Source organism: Aspergillus fijiensis, assembly GCF_003184825.1.
Source record: "Aspergillus fijiensis CBS 313.89 unplaced genomic scaffold BO72scaffold_5, whole genome shotgun sequence".
NCBI lineage: Eukaryota > Fungi > Ascomycota > Eurotiomycetes > Eurotiales > Aspergillaceae > Aspergillus > Aspergillus fijiensis.
In genome coordinates, this window is record NW_024468981.1 from 399,683 (window position 1) to 413,926 (window position 14,244).

Here is a 14,244-nt window from a genome sequence, read left to right on the forward strand (position 1 = left end):
GGACTGCCTGGCAGGTACCGCAATCCGCAGCTTGCTGTGAGCTGTGCTCCAACCACGCTCTTCTAAAGTCACAAGAAGGTGTTTACACAAATTCAACCATTCGACAACATTTTTCTCCTTGGTATTCTCAATAAATTTTTAACCTTTTTGGTCATTCTTCTGTCTCTCAAAGAATCTTCTATGCTAGCCTACATACAGATTTAATTTGACAATCCCGCAGGTCATAGATATGATGCTCAGAATAGCAGCGCCTGTACTTACAGTCCCGTTCCATGGATTCCGACATTATATAGTAGGAAAAAGGTTGAAGGTCATCCTTTCCATTTATTCCCTCGTGTCTGTCAGACTCGCTTGATTGCTTCCGCACATATGCCATGAGCCATGAGATTTAGGTCCCAAGGCTGCGCGTCCTTAGAATAATCTACCATAATATACACAATCAACTCGCAAAAGCTTTTCTTTCTACCGACCGTTATTCCGCCACAAGAAGGAGGCAGAAAACTCTTAACTGCCCAAGCCAGACCAGCCGTCACCTTGACTGAGACATCATTCAACATCGGCTCCCTGGGACAGCCTGAGGCAGAAAGCTGGTCGAGCCTTGACTCGATCTTCCGAGCATTCATCCATGGTTTTTGTGAACCCTATGTTCTCCCTCACCTAAGCATTCATTACTTGGTGTCCACCGACATTGAAATCTCCCTTAGCCGAGCTTTCGCCATCTTTGTTCTGTCCGGGCAAGGCACAATGAATCATCCTACTCAACAATGACCGCACAATTGTCCATACATGTCCACAGCCTGATCCCAAAGAAGAATTGAAAATGAAGAGTACACTTTCAAGAGCCTTTTAAAACTTAAGCAAAGATGACCCAAAATCCTTCCATAACTCATAAAGGGGCCTACAATGGCTTTATCTTCGCTCATGGCTTCATCCGATTATCCCCGTCATCTCAGCATTGACGACCATCTCAATTCCGAAGACAAGTGTCTCAGTCTCACCTATAAAATGGGCGCAAACCACCGATGTTCAAATCCCCATCCATCCCCCATCGAGGACTCAACCGACGTGACAGCCCCCAGACAAACCATCCCACCCAACCACAACCTACGAGCCTATCTGATACACCGATTCAAAATGGTACTCCTGACAGAAGTAACCGAGGCCATGGATCCCCTCGAGGAGAGCCTCGAGAAGTATTCCGAGGCCTGCGTGCGGGTAATCTGGCGGTACGAGCACGACTGCGATGCTCGAAGCGTGGCTGAACTCAAGGAGCAGGTTGAGGCGACCCTGAGTTTGTTGCGATTCTCGTCCCAGTATCTCCGGAAGCTCGCTGCTAAGGTGGATGCTCTGCCTTTGCCCGAGAATCTGTCTCCGCCCACGGCGGATACTCAGCCTTCGCCCGGGGAGGATTCATTGCAATTCTCGTCCCAGTATATCTGGGACCTCGCTGCTAAGGTGGATGCTCTGCCTTCGCCCCGGGAGACTCTGTCTTCCCCCGTGTCTCCGCCCGCGGCGGATACTCAGCCTCTGCGCCGGGTGACTCTGCCTTCCAACCAGGAGATACAAGACTCGATGTTGCCTGACTCGCTGGATCGTCGGTGTGGCGAGAAGATCGATGCCGCGGTGGACGCCGCGGCGGCATCCGAGGAGGACCCTTGGTTCCGCGCGGAGGAGGCACGCCATCGTTACCCTGCACCAAGGGTCCACGAAAGGGGGTACGACGTCTTCGACCGCCGCCGCACGCAGGAGGACTTCTGGCCTCGCGGGTCTGTACAGTGATGACGCTCCGTTGAGGGGTTGTTCCATACGCTAGTACCTCGTTGCTAACACGGCATGATGGACTAGATTTTCAACAATCGAAATATAATCGAAAAAAGATTTTCCATATACCAGTCTTATCTATCTGTTTTTTGTAAGCTAAGTCTCCTAATATTCGAGATTGAGGTCTAGATATGGCCTGCAATGATACTAGCGCTCTATTTAGTTATACGTTTATGTACTGTAATGCCATTGCATTATGGCCTTCTCACGATGCTTTATCTCATAGTTCAAAATCTGTGATGCGGGCACATAATTCTGTCCCTTGTTGCAGTAATTGAAGTGCTCCTGTAATCTCCAATCGTTCCTTTCCATCCTTGCACCCAGTATACAAAGACTATCAAGAGTATCCGGAGTACCCAGTACATACACTACCCTTCATTCAATTTGATCTAAGCGACAAACTCCGGGGTCAATTTGACATCGGTCTTTTATCAAGAACAGATCTTTGTATAAACAGACGGAGTATTCTCCAACACAAACCTCGAAGACTCTTCCAGGCTATCTTGGATCAGGAGCTTATCCGGAGACGCTCGAGACGAAGCAATGCCGATGCCGATGCCGGAACTTTTGCTGAACAATAAAGACCCGCTTGAGCATCAAAGACCTTACGGCGTCTAGTTACGGTTTTTCAAACGTAGCCCATCCATACTCTCGACTATTTATAAAGCCACCACGCAGCCCAATTCGAACCCTCTATCTCCAACCCCAACCCGGCAATAGCACCGAGTTCGACCCCTTGCCCCCACCCCATTCTCAGAGATCCGTCATCGTTGCACCCGCCAAAATGCCAAAATGGGAGAACCTAGCCCTGAGCTCAGCCACCAAAGACCTCGAGCGGGCGCTCCTGCACCTGCGCCGCGTCCATCTGGAATTGCTGCGCGGGACCAAGCCGTGTACCCCGAAGGCGCGCGAGTTCCGGAGGCAGATACAGCTGGCCCGGGCCATCTTCGAGAGGGGGCTGCACCAGACCGAATCCGTGGAGAGGGCGTTGAGCCCCGCGCCGGTCAAGCCTGCCGGGGTCAAATCCCCGCGCCGCAGAAGCCCGCAACGTTCTAACAAGCGTCGTGTTCGATTCTCCTTTGAGATCTGAGGGGGATGCCGTTGGGGCTGCCCTTCCATTAGGGTTTGGTTATCCTTGCTCTCGTTAGTTGGTGTCTTAGTATGACACCGATGGGTGGGGCTTTTACAATCTAAAAAGTTATATGAAATATAATCATCTGTGCACAATATTGTAACGCGATCATCGAGTGTAAATCTTGCTCAGACAAGAGAGACTCATTTCAGGTATCGAAGAAGCTTAGGTGTGAGGATGAGCCTGTCAAGCCGTACTATGGAATTTTTGAACGTAGTGGTCAAATTCGGCATCCAAGTCTCGTAAACAAGCCAAATCTAGCCAATTGGTTTGCCAGTCCGCTACGATTCTTCTTGCACGCCACAAGCGATTGATGAAGTTCCCCTATAGCGTCTGTAGCAAATGTACTGTTCTTCCATGGAAAACCCACCAATTCATTGTTCTAGTGCATTACAAACTCCTTGTAACCCAAGCGTACAGTTCTTTGTCAATGACTCTCCTCCGGAACTCGGCAAGATCTATAAAAAGGCTGACGACACCACCCCGCCAACCCCTCGGTTGATCATCAACCCTCAAAACCGCACAACGGACCCAAACCCACCCAAGATGTCCGAAGCACAGACCGAGAACCTCTACGCCTCCCTCCTCGCCACCGCCCGATCCTCCGTGGACACGGTCCTGTTTCTGGAGACGATCCAGCAGGAGATCGAGACCGGGTACGCGCTGCGCACGGAGCTCCGCCACGAGAACGAGCGCGCGCTGAGCTCGCTGCTGGCGGCGATGCCGAAACTCAGCGAGCGGGGGCCGTTCGTCCGGCGGCTGGAGGAACAGGCCCAGCAGCTGACCGCCGAGTCCGCGTCGCTGCGGGAAAAGATGGTCCGTTCGCGGCGACAGCTGCCGTTGCTCAGGGCCCCCACGGAGGCGTGGCTGTGGACGTACCTGCGCACTGCGGATGCGAGCGAGCTGGCGACGAAGTTAAACCGGGGCAGGCAGCCTGGATTGTGATGGTGGTGGAGATGATGATAAGGGGCGGTAAGTTACCTGCTGCCTACCTCCTAGGTCTTACTTACCCTTCTCTTTCCACGCCCTGGTTGCTAGGAGGTAGTACCTTCTTCTCATGTGATATATTTATTGCATGAGAAGTGCTCCTACGACTGTTTTATCTTGATTATAAGATTATACAACAACTTGATTCAAATACAGAAAGTCGTGCAGAATAAGAAAATCAGCCCTTGATATTATCGAGTTAAATCGATACATAGCTTGGCTAACTACCTTAACTACCTTGAAGTTTCCCCCGCTCCTACAGCTTAGAATTCTCCCATAGCGTCTATAGCAAATGATCTGTTCTTTATCTCGTCCACATATTATCGAGTAGATTTTGGCCAAGTTCGAGAAGTCTCACAGACGCCTTTTCCCAGGGACAATGATACAATGCGAACCGAGCCTGAAGTCTCCATGAAAAAAATCCACCAATTCATTGTTCCTGTATATGGCAAAGCCTTGTAGCCCAAGCTCACAATACTTTGCGAGTGACTCGCCTCTCGGGCTTGGTCAGACTTATAAAAAAGCTCACGACAGCCTACTTCCTTTGAGCCATTGGTGAATCGTCATCAACAACAACAACAACAACAACAACCGACCGACCGACCCTCTTAACCCACACGACACAACAAGCACAACCTACTCCAAAGCCACCCAAGATGTCAGGATAAGAGAACCTCCACGCCACCCTTCTCGCCGAAGCCGAAAAGTCGGTGGACCACATCCTAATCATGCAACAGATGCTGTAGGAGCTAGAGCTCGAGTCCACGCCTCGCACGCAGCGTCATAATCAGACCGAGCAAAAGCTTCGCGCAGTGCTGGCGAGGTGGCCGAACGTCGGCCAGCCGGAGGCTTCCCTCCAGCGGCTGGAAGAGGAAGCCCAACAGCAAAGCGACGAGTCCGTGCCGCTGCAAGACGACCAGATGCTCACCTCCCGGGAACTGATGCGGTTGATCAAGGCTCGCGTTAAGGCATGGCTGTGGGAGAGCTTGTCGCCTTTGGATGCGATGCTGCTGGTTGCTAAGTTGCACGAGGGCCCTGGTCACAATGCCGGTGGCAGTGGTGATGGTGGGGATGGTGATGGTGAGCAGCGGTCGGCGGTAGATGGCATGGAAGGAGATCGTCATGTGGAAGCGCAGGATGATGAGGGGCAGTAGCTACCCCCCCTAGGGCAATACCTACTGCCTACCTAATTCCGTGCAGAACCCACCCCCGGCTCCTTTTCCCTTTCAAGCCCTGGTCACTAGTTACCCTCTTCTGATGCGATAAATCAATCGCGTGATAAGTTCTCTTATGCCCATTTTGATTGAATAATCATTCCATAACAAATCAATCCGAAGACAATGTTACGCAAAATCAGAAAATCAGCCCTCAATATTATCCAGTTAAGTCACTATATAACTACTTTGAGATATAACCATATAACCAACCCCTCTTAGCTTAGAACTTCTCCTTGTGGCGCGCCACAAACTCCTTCCACGAAGTAGGCTTGTCACTCTCATCCAACAGCTCCCGCGAGGGCGCGAGTGACTCCCCAGCGTAGTACCCGGGATCCTCCAGCAGCAGAATATTCTCCAGCATCTCCTGCGCGATCGGCGCCGGCAAGAACGACTTAAACACCTCCTCCGGGATCCGGGCCGTCTGGACCTTATACCCGGTGACCTCGTGGAACTCATCCACAATCCTCTGGGGCGAGTAGTAGTCATCCGCCGCCAGGATGCGTTGGCCCACGGCGGACGGGAAGTGCTTGATCGCCGCCTTCACGAATTTGCCTATTCCCCATCAGCCTTCGTCCCTCATCCCTCATCCACTGGAAGAATCATACCTGTATCCTCCGCCGGATCGAACAACGGCACCTGCGCTTGGGTCATATCCACCGGCCAGGCCAGCGTATAGGTGTCGCCCTGCTTGTTCAGCATCTGGAAGAAGTTGGTCATGTACAGGCCCGCCAGCACGAACGAGGCCGGCACGCCGCTGTCGCGGATGTACTGCTCGATCTCGGCCTTGCCGTCGAAGTGGCTGACGTGGGCCAGGCGGCCGTCGCTGATCTGCGTCACGTCCCGCAGCGAGGAGAAGATCAGGTGCTGCACCCCCGCGCGCTTGGAAGCGTCCGCCACCGCTTTGCCCTGCGCCACCTCGGTGGTCCGGCTCATCGTCTCCCAGAAGTTGGTCACCAGGAACACGGTGTGGGCGCCGGTGACGGCGGGGAGGGCTGCCTCTGTGGAGGACATGTCGCCCTGTTGAGAGGGGGGGAGGTTAGTGATGATGGACATGAAGTGTAGAGTAACTAGGGTGGACTTACGGTGACCAGCTCAACGCCCTGGGCGGCGAGGGCCTGGGCTCCTGGCTTGGTGGGGTCGCGGGTGACGGCCCGGATCGTCCACTGCTTGGACAGGGCGGGATCGGCGAGGACGGATTTGATGACCGAGCCGCCTTGGTTGCCTGTGGCTCCAAAGACGGTGAGGATTTGAGACATGGCGGTAGGATCAGGTGGGGAGAGGAATTGGTTGATAGATTGGCGGGAAGGTACTAGTATGGTAGCGAAGAGAAACTGTTAGTTGTGCTAATTGCTTCCCTGGTCAAGCTGGCCCAGACTGGCCATTTATACTCTTTGAAACGTCACGCCCCAAGGGACAGTTCCCTCCTTGGCATGCCTTCCCCTCGCGGGGTAGTTAGTTAGCTAAGTTATTGCCTGAGTCAGCTCGTACTCTCGGGGGACCGAGCTCATGTAATCGCTCGTATCGCCGTAAGCCCGCATGGAGTGGCTGCAGCACTTTTCCTTAATAATCACGGCGCGGCGGATTTGAGATCAAGCCCGAGGAATTTAGTCAGACACACACGCCCACACTGATTCGATACGTCATGACTGATGCTTACATACCGGAATAACTCCTCTGGAATTGAATCCGCTGCTTCCCCTCAACACACATAATCAATCCAATCACCTACCTACACCTAGAACCCTCGAGAAACTCACCCAAGAAAAAGAAAAATGACCACCAAACTCACCAAACCCATCGCCATCATCGCCGGCGCCGGACCCGGCACCGGCGCCTCCATCGCCCGCCGCTTCGCCCAGACCTACCCGGTCGTCCTCCTCGCGCGCCGCCAATCCAGCCTCGACCCGCTGGTCCAGGCCATCAACCAGTCCGGGGGCACCGCCCTCGGCATCCCGGCGGACGTGACCCAGCCCGGGACGATGGAGGCCACGATGCAGCAGATCGAGGGCGCATTCGGCGGCGCCGACTGCCCCGTCACCGTGGCCGCGGCCATCTTCAACGTCGCCAGCAAGTTCTCCCGCGCGCCGTTCCTCGACTCGGGCGCCGAGTTTCTGGCCAGTCTGGAGGCGACCGCTCGCGGCGCGTCGAATTTCTCCCAGGCGGTCTTGCCGTTCTTGCTGCGCGCTGTCGGGGAGACACCCCCGGCGCCGACGCTGATTTTTACGGGTATGTCTTCTCACGTACCTTGGCGGTCGCAATTGCAATTCGGGGAATTTGGGCGTGCAGATACCATAAGGTATGGGGAATGATGCTAATGATAGGCTGCTGTACAGGTGCAACGGCATCTGTGAAGGGAGGGTCCGGGCTGGGCTCCTTCGCCATGAGCAAGTTCGCCGTGCGCGCGCTGGCCCAGTCGCTGGCCCGGGAGTTCGGGCCCCGGGGCGTCCATGTGGCGCATGCGATCGTCGATGGGATCATCGCGACGGAGCAGACCAGGGGGTATATGACGGATAAGCCGGATGCGAAGATTGATCCTGATTGGGTGAGTGCATTGCTGTGGTTTCCGCCATAGTTACAACCTAGACCCGGGGCGTTGATTGCAATGCTGATTGGGATTAGATTGCGGAGACGTATTGGTTCCTGCATAGCCAGCCCAGGTCTTCGTTCACTCATGAACTGGATCTTCGGCCTTATTGTGAGACGTGGTGAGGGGATACCTTGGGAGTGGTTTGTAGGAGTTGTAAGATGAAGTACCGGTAATAAGCAAGAAACATAGAATATGCTTATTTACAGAAATATGGTTCAATACGACCCTGCATTGCCCTCAGCGCTACTTGCACTGATGATAGTCTATGCAACCGTCAACTGCGTGTTAAATCAACCTCGAAGTATGTAATTCATAGATGACACTGTTGGCTACAAGAGAGACTCTACTCTCTCAAAATCTTCGCGCAGATTCAGTACCACAAACCGGCACAAGGTGGCAGTCCATTGCTGCTGCTCGAGTCTCTCCCAACCCGAGTACTCACAACAGAGTTACGCCACGGCCGACCTCGCTTACCAGAGATACAATATACGCAGACTACAGCCAGTACACCTTCAAGCTCATAAAATCATAGATTAATCATAATAGATCAATCAGAATACCTCCCCACGCTGCCTAAGCCCCGTAAACCCTCCCCCTCCCATAGCCACCCCACAGAGACCTAAATCTTCTCCCCCTTATCCCCGCCCGCAACCTCCCTCACCACTTCAACATCTCCAACCCCCACCCCAACCCCCTGCTGCACCGCCACCTCATCAAACTCATCCCAATAATCGCGCGGCTCCAACCACCCCTTCCGCCCGCGATCCACCCCCCGCGGCCACCACATTCCACACAACCCCGCAAACACCGCAAACGCCACCAACAATCCGACCGGGTACGCTACGAAGTAGAACCGCTCGATGCCCAGCGTCGCCCGCACGCCCATTTGCGACAGGAACCCGTAGAAGTTCGGCGCCACGGCGATGAGATACGCCCCGAAGCCGCGCGGGTTGATCCCGTACAGATAGTAGTAAATGCCCGCCGGGTCGGCCGTGTACAACGCGGGGACATGCAGATGGCCCCGGCGGATGAGGTAGTAATCGCAGATCAGGATTCCGGCGATCGCGGACAGGAAGATCTGGTAGGAGGAGAGGAAGGTAATGAAGATTGAGGCCGTGGCGAGGAGGTACCAGGGGCAGATTGCGAAGGAGAGGACTGTGTCACCCGGACATTAGTTTGGTGCGGGGCTGTGGGGGTGGGTGCTAGAGAGGGGTAGGGCTTACTGGCGCAGATGAAGAAGCCGCGTTTCACGGTGATGTAGCGCGGCCATAGGGCGGCGATGTCGTTGCCTGCTCTGTGGGGGGTCAGTGGGGGTGGAATGGGTAGGTCAGGAGAAGGCATACGGGATCGAGTTCTCGAAGATGGCGGAGAAGACGGTCGAGTAGATGAAGCACAGCGAGATGAAGGCGCAGGCGGTGCGGTTGCCGTGGGTGTAGCGGTCGCCGTCCATGAGTTTGTCCAGGAAGGTCAGCGGGTTCCAGATGAGCTGCAATAGTCAGCATTAATACAGGTTGACGGAGGAGAAGCACCCACCTCGCCGAATATGCTCTCGCTCGACCCTGCAATCACATTACCGATGACGGCCACGAGCAGCCCCGAGACCGGGAAGCTGATGATCTGCCCCAGTATCACATCGCTGGGTTTACGTGCGTATCGCTGCAGATCCGCTGCGTTCGAGATGAAAGTCCCGCAGCTGGCCAGGCCCAGCCACAGAAACTTACAGATCAGCCAGCTTTTCTCCTGTCCGTGCACGGACGAGGACGCACGAAGTGCCGCGGGCGATCCACCTGCCAGGGAAACCACCCACGCCAGCATCGCTAACGCGCCGGCATAATACACGACCACTTTGATGTAGACCAGCATCTTCATCTTCGGAACCGGTACAACCAGGAAGGCGCAGTTGATCAGCCTTTGCAGGTTAGTGGGTCGTTTATCTATCTCTCGAGGAAAGTAACATACCAATACACCACAAAGCAGATCATCTGCGCAGAGGTCAGAGCCGACTTCGGGCCCATTGTGTCGGGAATGTGCGCGATCGAGGGGAAGATTGCGTGGAGAAACACACTGCGTGCATCAGCAAACATCATGCAAGGACAACCCCGACACACTCACTAGAGACACTGCGCACCCTGCGTCATATTCACCCCGTTCCACACGATGGACATGACCGCCCGATTCAAGGTCGGCCACAGCGCGCCCCAGACGCCAAAACTCGAGCGACAGAGCACCGGATACGGGATGCGATACATGGCCCCGGCGCGGCCGTTGATCGCCATGAGGCATCCCGCCATGAACTGCCCGCCGAAGCTGCACGCGATACTCTCCCACATGGTCAACCCCATGGTCATGCCCGTGGAGGCCGCGTAGAGGTTGCTGACGTTGGCCACCGCCGAGAACCAGAACATCACGTAGGTGAACTGCGTCCATGTCCGGTCTTTGGCGCGGGTGGGTCGGATGGAGTCATTGTCGAGGGTCTCCACGAGTCGCTCGTTCCCATCCTGATCGACGCTTTTCACCAGCAGGCGCCGGTGCAGGGTCGCAAGTACCGACATCTTGTTGTCGTTTCTGGTCTGGTTGTGCTCACCCTTGCGACCGCGAGAGGGGTTAAATACCAGTCAGTAGCCACTCTCTGGCCAGGGGTTGGACAGGGATGGTCTCCGTAATACGACCGTAGATAAGAGACAGGGATGGCACCCTACTAGCTAGGTGCAACGGTGATAAGTGGCCCACGCGACCGACTTCACTGAATCGACCAACACTTCCGGCTTATCTGCTAGTCCAGACGTAATCAGCTTATCAGCCGCCAAGGTCGGATGGCGTTTCTTGGACGACCGAGAACCAGCGATAATTAATCTCGCAGCCTTGCGGAGTGGTGGCTTGGCGGGGCGGGGTTCCCCGCGCGAGTCCTCGAACCGGATAAATACAGAACATACCTACCACCAGCACATGCATGCAGACCTCAGCGTGGCAAATCAGCTAACTCGAGTACCACCTAACAGACAAGATTCACCTACCAAGCCGAGGCTGGTCCGAGCTTAATTCACTGTAGTCTCACCATGACGACCGAATGTGAATACACCCATGTCGAGCTGCTGACCTTGAATGGGCCAGAGTACCGCCGCGTGTCGACGGCGCCTCCCCGCCTCCCCACCAAGGATGAGATCCCCGTGATCGACCTCAACCCTATCGACGGTGATGCACAGGAACGCCAGCAGCTCGCTGCCAAAGTGCGTGCTGCTGCAGAAAACACCGGGTTCTTCTACATCAAGAACCACGGCATTCCCGAAGAGCTGATCCAGGAGGCCCTCGCCCAGGCACAAGCATTCTTCCAGCAGTCGGAAGAAGACAAACTGAAAGTCGCCTCCGCCAAAATGAGACTGATGGACGGGTTTCATGGCGTCGGCAGCACGCAGATCAACAAGACCGAATCAAGGGGTAAGCTCAACCCTTCCCCGAGATCACCAACCAGCTGACTCTGAACCTACACTGATCCACCCCCAGACCGCAAGGAGACCTTCTCCCTCCGCTACAACCCCCGCCGCGACCCACAAGCCAACCCCGCAACCCTACCCGCGGACGACGACAACGACGACGACCAGGACCGCGCCCTCTGGGCCGGCACCGCCCACCTGCCAGGCTTCCGCGAGACCACGACTGCCTTCTACCAAGCCCGACTGACCCTGGCCCGCAAGATGATCCGCCTCTTCGCGCTGGCCCTCCACCTCCCGGACAGTTACTTCGACGAGCTCGTCACCCACCCCGGCGCAGACGGTCTGTACGTGCATTACCCGGGCACCCCGGACGCCCCCGCCACCGACGACGCAACCCCCGAGGTCGGGATCGGCTCGCACACCGACATCCAATGCGTCACCCTGCTGTGGCAGGACATGTCCGGCGGGCTGCAGGTGCTCTCCGCGCAGGACGAGTGGCTGGACGCCCGCCCCATCCCCGGCACCTTGGTCGTCAACATCGGCGACTTCCTGCAGCGCCTGTCCAACAACCGCTTCCGCTCCACCGTCCACCGCGTCTACAACCGCCAGGCCGCCTCGCGCTACTCCATGCCCTTCTTTCTGGGGTTCAACCCCGAGGCCGTGTGCCGCGTCGTGCCTTCGTGCGTCGACGCGGCGCATCCGCCGCTCTACGAGCCGATCTCGTGTGGGCAGGTGAGTGCAAGCTTCTCCCGTGTTTATTATGTGAAGAGGGTGTGGCTAAGTGATGTAGTGGCATCGCGATCGGTTGGCGCTGGCGCAGGGGTTGCTTGTGCGGCCTTGATTTTGGGGTTCGGGGGGGCTGGGTTAGTGAAGACGGTTGCAGGTAAAAGCTAGGAGGTGCGACTTGATCTACACGTTTCATCTGTTGTAGTAAGGGGTTTTCGTGGCATGTCTTCTGCGCTGAGCTGGGAGTATGTTACCTACTTTCCGGGTGCTATAGTCCATACTATCTGGTAGGCGCCAGCTCAGTGCTTCATGCCTATCTACGATCGCGAGCCATACATAGTATACTGTACTCTGACCGTACTGATTAGACGCAATCAAAATCGAGGATAATCTAAAACCAACCCCACTGTATATCTCCCCCCAGACAACAAACTTACCCATGCAAACGGAAATCATCGGCGACATCCGAGAGATCGCAGATAAGGGAGATACGAATGCGCCAGCTGGCAATCCATGTGGCACGCTCAGGGACACACGCCAAGCGCGATTCTTCCGATTGGTCGATAAGCTTGCATTAGTTGGCGAGATACCAATTCAGGAACGCCTGTGGTGGTTGTGTGCCAGCAAGGCAGCGGATGTGCGATACACTACACAAGTGGATATTAAGTGGTTGTGGCGCCCCGGAGAATCATGTCTGGCGGGGGTTGTTCTGTGGTCTTCTAGGGTGACTGCGCTGTCTCTGGTTATTACGATGGCCCTGGGAAGTGATGCTCTATGGAGATATGTCCTACAATTCTTCATGTCACATCTCGAGTGGGAAAGCGCACAGCATAATTCTTCTCTTCAGCGATATTAGACTGTGTGCTATTCGCACTGTACCCCTGCTCGGTCAGTCTGGTGATCTATGCGTTCATGTCTGTTGCGACCGGGTGGTATTATGTCTCCGTCGACCGGAAAGAAGTAAGTTCTCTTTAGAGACAGTCTGCTTCGTCAATGTGAAACGCGCGTATTTTGCAATCAAGGACTGCCTCAGGGCCCTATTCGGGAGAATACAGAGCGGGAGATGCTGTCCCTTTCGGGCTGTGTGAAGATGGGAAGAAGGGAGGCCAGACGGAGTTTTGTAGATACTGTGCATTGATTCAAAAATGGAAAAAGTGGACGGGTGATTCTGGTCGTCGAGGCATTTTGGCAAGTTGTTATAGAAGTTTAATTGTTAGGGCTATTCCTTGCCAGTCGGAGTTGCGGTCGGCGGATCCGTCGCGGTAGGCACACGCGTACAGTACAAGGAGATTTTGCATTGGGAGGATCTGGGCTACATTGCGTCTTACACAAACTATGATTTAAACTCGAAGTTATAATGGAAACTTGAAAGGACAAATAGATAATCAGAAGCCAGTCCTCAGACTGGGAAATAAAATTCCATAATCTAGAAAACACCCACACTGCTCCCCAAGGTCAGTAAGAGCCAGTGGTCTTGGATCAACCAGATGGGGGGCTACCCTTCGTTCAGCCTGGCGGCATCTTCCTGGGGGCAATCCTCCTGGGGGGCATCTTCCTGGGGGCAATCCTCCTGGGGGGCATCTTCCTGGGTGGCATCATCCCGCTCTTCGGCCCCCTCGAGAGCCGCTCGTAACCGGGCGAACTGATCCAACGGCTGGTGACGGCCCTCATTCATGGCGATGATACACATCTCGCAGAATATAGGCTCGTCGGGGTCGAGGATCCGGTTGAACGTGCCCGGGAGGTCCCGCTTGTTGCCGGATGCGGGCAGGCAGAGCTCCTTGTTCGGGCGGGCTTTGGCCTTGTCGCACGACAACCATCCGGCGCGGTAGAAGTGCAAGCAGCCGACGTGGCAGCGGTAGACTTGGATGCACATTTTGAATGGACGTGTTGTGGGGGGATTGGGGGTGGGTCAAACTTCGCTATGGTTTCGGTCGAGCTTGACTATGGTGATGGCAAAGTGGTTGGTGTGGGGATGGTGTTTCTGTAGCTTCTGGAGGTGGGGAGAGGATCTAAATAGTGTCCGCGATTGGCGCTCTGGGGAGATGAAGTGTACAAAGAGGTTCTTGGTATAAAGAGTTTGGCATTCGTTTGCCGGCATATTTCAATCTGGACGGTCGGCCGTGATTGGCGTGTAAGGATTGATGGAACATATCACGGAGAATTTTCTTCGTCTAGTTAGCGGGCGCCCGCATAGATCCTACGTGACGGCTTTTCACTCCAGACGCAACTGCAGGAGTGGTGATTAATTGAGAAGCGGAGATATATCTCAAACGCGCGGGTAGACAATTTATGTTGCTGGAAATACAGTTAAGTCTTTACTCTAATTCTAGATGTATATAC

General features: G+C 54.9%; 7 protein-coding genes across 7 annotated transcripts; 4 read left to right on the forward strand and 3 right to left on the reverse strand.

Moving 5' to 3' along the window:
* Positions 1–1,134: 1,134 nt before the first annotated feature.
* BO72DRAFT_455365 (uncharacterized protein) lies at positions 1,135–1,779 on the forward strand (the record flags this gene model as incomplete). Its single annotated transcript, XM_040946229.1, has 1 exon — positions 1,135–1,779. The coding sequence occupies one exon, from the start codon at positions 1,135–1,137 to the stop codon at positions 1,777–1,779; it is 645 nt and encodes a 214-aa protein (XP_040805478.1).
* Positions 1,780–3,499: 1,720 nt separating this feature from the next.
* BO72DRAFT_455367 (uncharacterized protein) lies at positions 3,500–4,129 on the forward strand (the record flags this gene model as incomplete). Its single annotated transcript, XM_040946230.1, has 2 exons — positions 3,500–3,769; positions 4,097–4,129. 2 exons carry the CDS (start codon positions 3,500–3,502, stop codon positions 4,127–4,129), a joined length of 303 nt encoding a protein of 100 aa, XP_040805479.1.
* A 1,192-nt stretch (positions 4,130–5,321) lies between these two features.
* BO72DRAFT_420998 (NmrA/HSCARG family protein) lies at positions 5,322–6,596 on the reverse strand. Its single transcript, XM_040942748.1, has 3 exons — positions 6,240–6,596; positions 5,763–6,174; positions 5,322–5,709 (listed from the first exon to the last, which is right to left on the reverse strand). Exons 1-3 carry the CDS (start codon positions 6,411–6,413, stop codon positions 5,378–5,380), a joined length of 918 nt encoding a protein of 305 aa, XP_040805480.1. The 5' UTR covers positions 6,414–6,596; the 3' UTR covers positions 5,322–5,377.
* Positions 6,597–6,808: 212 nt separating this feature from the next.
* On the forward strand, positions 6,809–7,974 carry BO72DRAFT_524410 (oxidoreductase). The gene is made up of 3 exons (XM_040949869.1): positions 6,809–7,383; positions 7,491–7,699; positions 7,777–7,974. Exons 1-3 carry the CDS (start codon positions 6,930–6,932, stop codon positions 7,864–7,866), a joined length of 753 nt encoding a protein of 250 aa, XP_040805481.1. The 5' UTR covers positions 6,809–6,929; the 3' UTR covers positions 7,867–7,974.
* A 389-nt stretch (positions 7,975–8,363) lies between these two features.
* On the reverse strand, positions 8,364–10,528 carry BO72DRAFT_474635 (nucleobase cation symporter-1 family protein; the record flags this gene model as incomplete). Its single annotated transcript, XM_040947280.1, has 6 exons — positions 9,857–10,528; positions 9,704–9,808; positions 9,278–9,653; positions 9,088–9,230; positions 8,968–9,038; positions 8,364–8,899 (listed from the first exon to the last, which is right to left on the reverse strand). Exons 1-6 carry the CDS (start codon positions 10,294–10,296, stop codon positions 8,364–8,366), a joined length of 1,671 nt encoding a protein of 556 aa, XP_040805482.1. The 5' UTR covers positions 10,297–10,528.
* Positions 10,529–10,704: 176 nt separating this feature from the next.
* BO72DRAFT_483137 (isopenicillin N synthase family dioxygenase) lies at positions 10,705–12,286 on the forward strand. The gene is made up of 3 exons (XM_040947775.1): positions 10,705–11,179; positions 11,246–11,907; positions 11,966–12,286. The coding sequence occupies exons 1-3, from the start codon at positions 10,801–10,803 to the stop codon at positions 12,014–12,016; spliced, it is 1,092 nt and encodes a 363-aa protein (XP_040805483.1). The 5' UTR covers positions 10,705–10,800; the 3' UTR covers positions 12,017–12,286.
* A 1,041-nt stretch (positions 12,287–13,327) lies between these two features.
* Positions 13,328–13,971, reverse strand: BO72DRAFT_524413 (uncharacterized protein; the record flags this gene model as incomplete). Its single annotated transcript, XM_040949870.1, has 2 exons — positions 13,401–13,971; positions 13,328–13,343 (listed from the first exon to the last, which is right to left on the reverse strand). The coding sequence occupies exons 1-2, from the start codon at positions 13,775–13,777 to the stop codon at positions 13,328–13,330; spliced, it is 393 nt and encodes a 130-aa protein (XP_040805484.1). The 5' UTR covers positions 13,778–13,971.
* Between the last annotated feature and the right edge of the window lie 273 nt (positions 13,972–14,244).

Bases quoted from the DNA above. Each gene is read 5' to 3' on its own strand.
- BO72DRAFT_483137 (XM_040947775.1), top strand. From the start codon at position 10,801: ATGACGACCGAATGTGAATACACCCATGTCGAGCTGCTGACCTTGAAT. The intron at 11,180-11,245 runs GTAAGCTCAACC...ATCCACCCCCAG, and splicing joins CAACAAGACCGAATCAAGGG to ACCGCAAGGAGACCTTCTCC. The intron at 11,908-11,965 runs GTGAGTGCAAGC...TAAGTGATGTAG, and splicing joins AGCCGATCTCGTGTGGGCAG to TGGCATCGCGATCGGTTGGC.
- BO72DRAFT_524410 (XM_040949869.1), top strand. From the start codon at position 6,930: ATGACCACCAAACTCACCAAACCCATCGCCATCATCGCCGGCGCCGGA. The intron at 7,384-7,490 runs GTATGTCTTCTC...GCTGCTGTACAG, and splicing joins GCCGACGCTGATTTTTACGG to GTGCAACGGCATCTGTGAAG. The intron at 7,700-7,776 runs GTGAGTGCATTG...GATTGGGATTAG, and splicing joins CGAAGATTGATCCTGATTGG to ATTGCGGAGACGTATTGGTT.
- BO72DRAFT_420998 (XM_040942748.1), bottom strand. From the start codon at position 6,413: ATGTCTCAAATCCTCACCGTCTTTGGAGCCACAGGCAACCAAGGCGGC. The intron at 6,175-6,239 runs GTAAGTCCACCC...CCCTCTCAACAG, and splicing joins AGGGCGTTGAGCTGGTCACC to GGCGACATGTCCTCCACAGA. The intron at 5,710-5,762 runs GTATGATTCTTC...GATGGGGAATAG, and splicing joins CGATCCGGCGGAGGATACAG to GCAAATTCGTGAAGGCGGCG.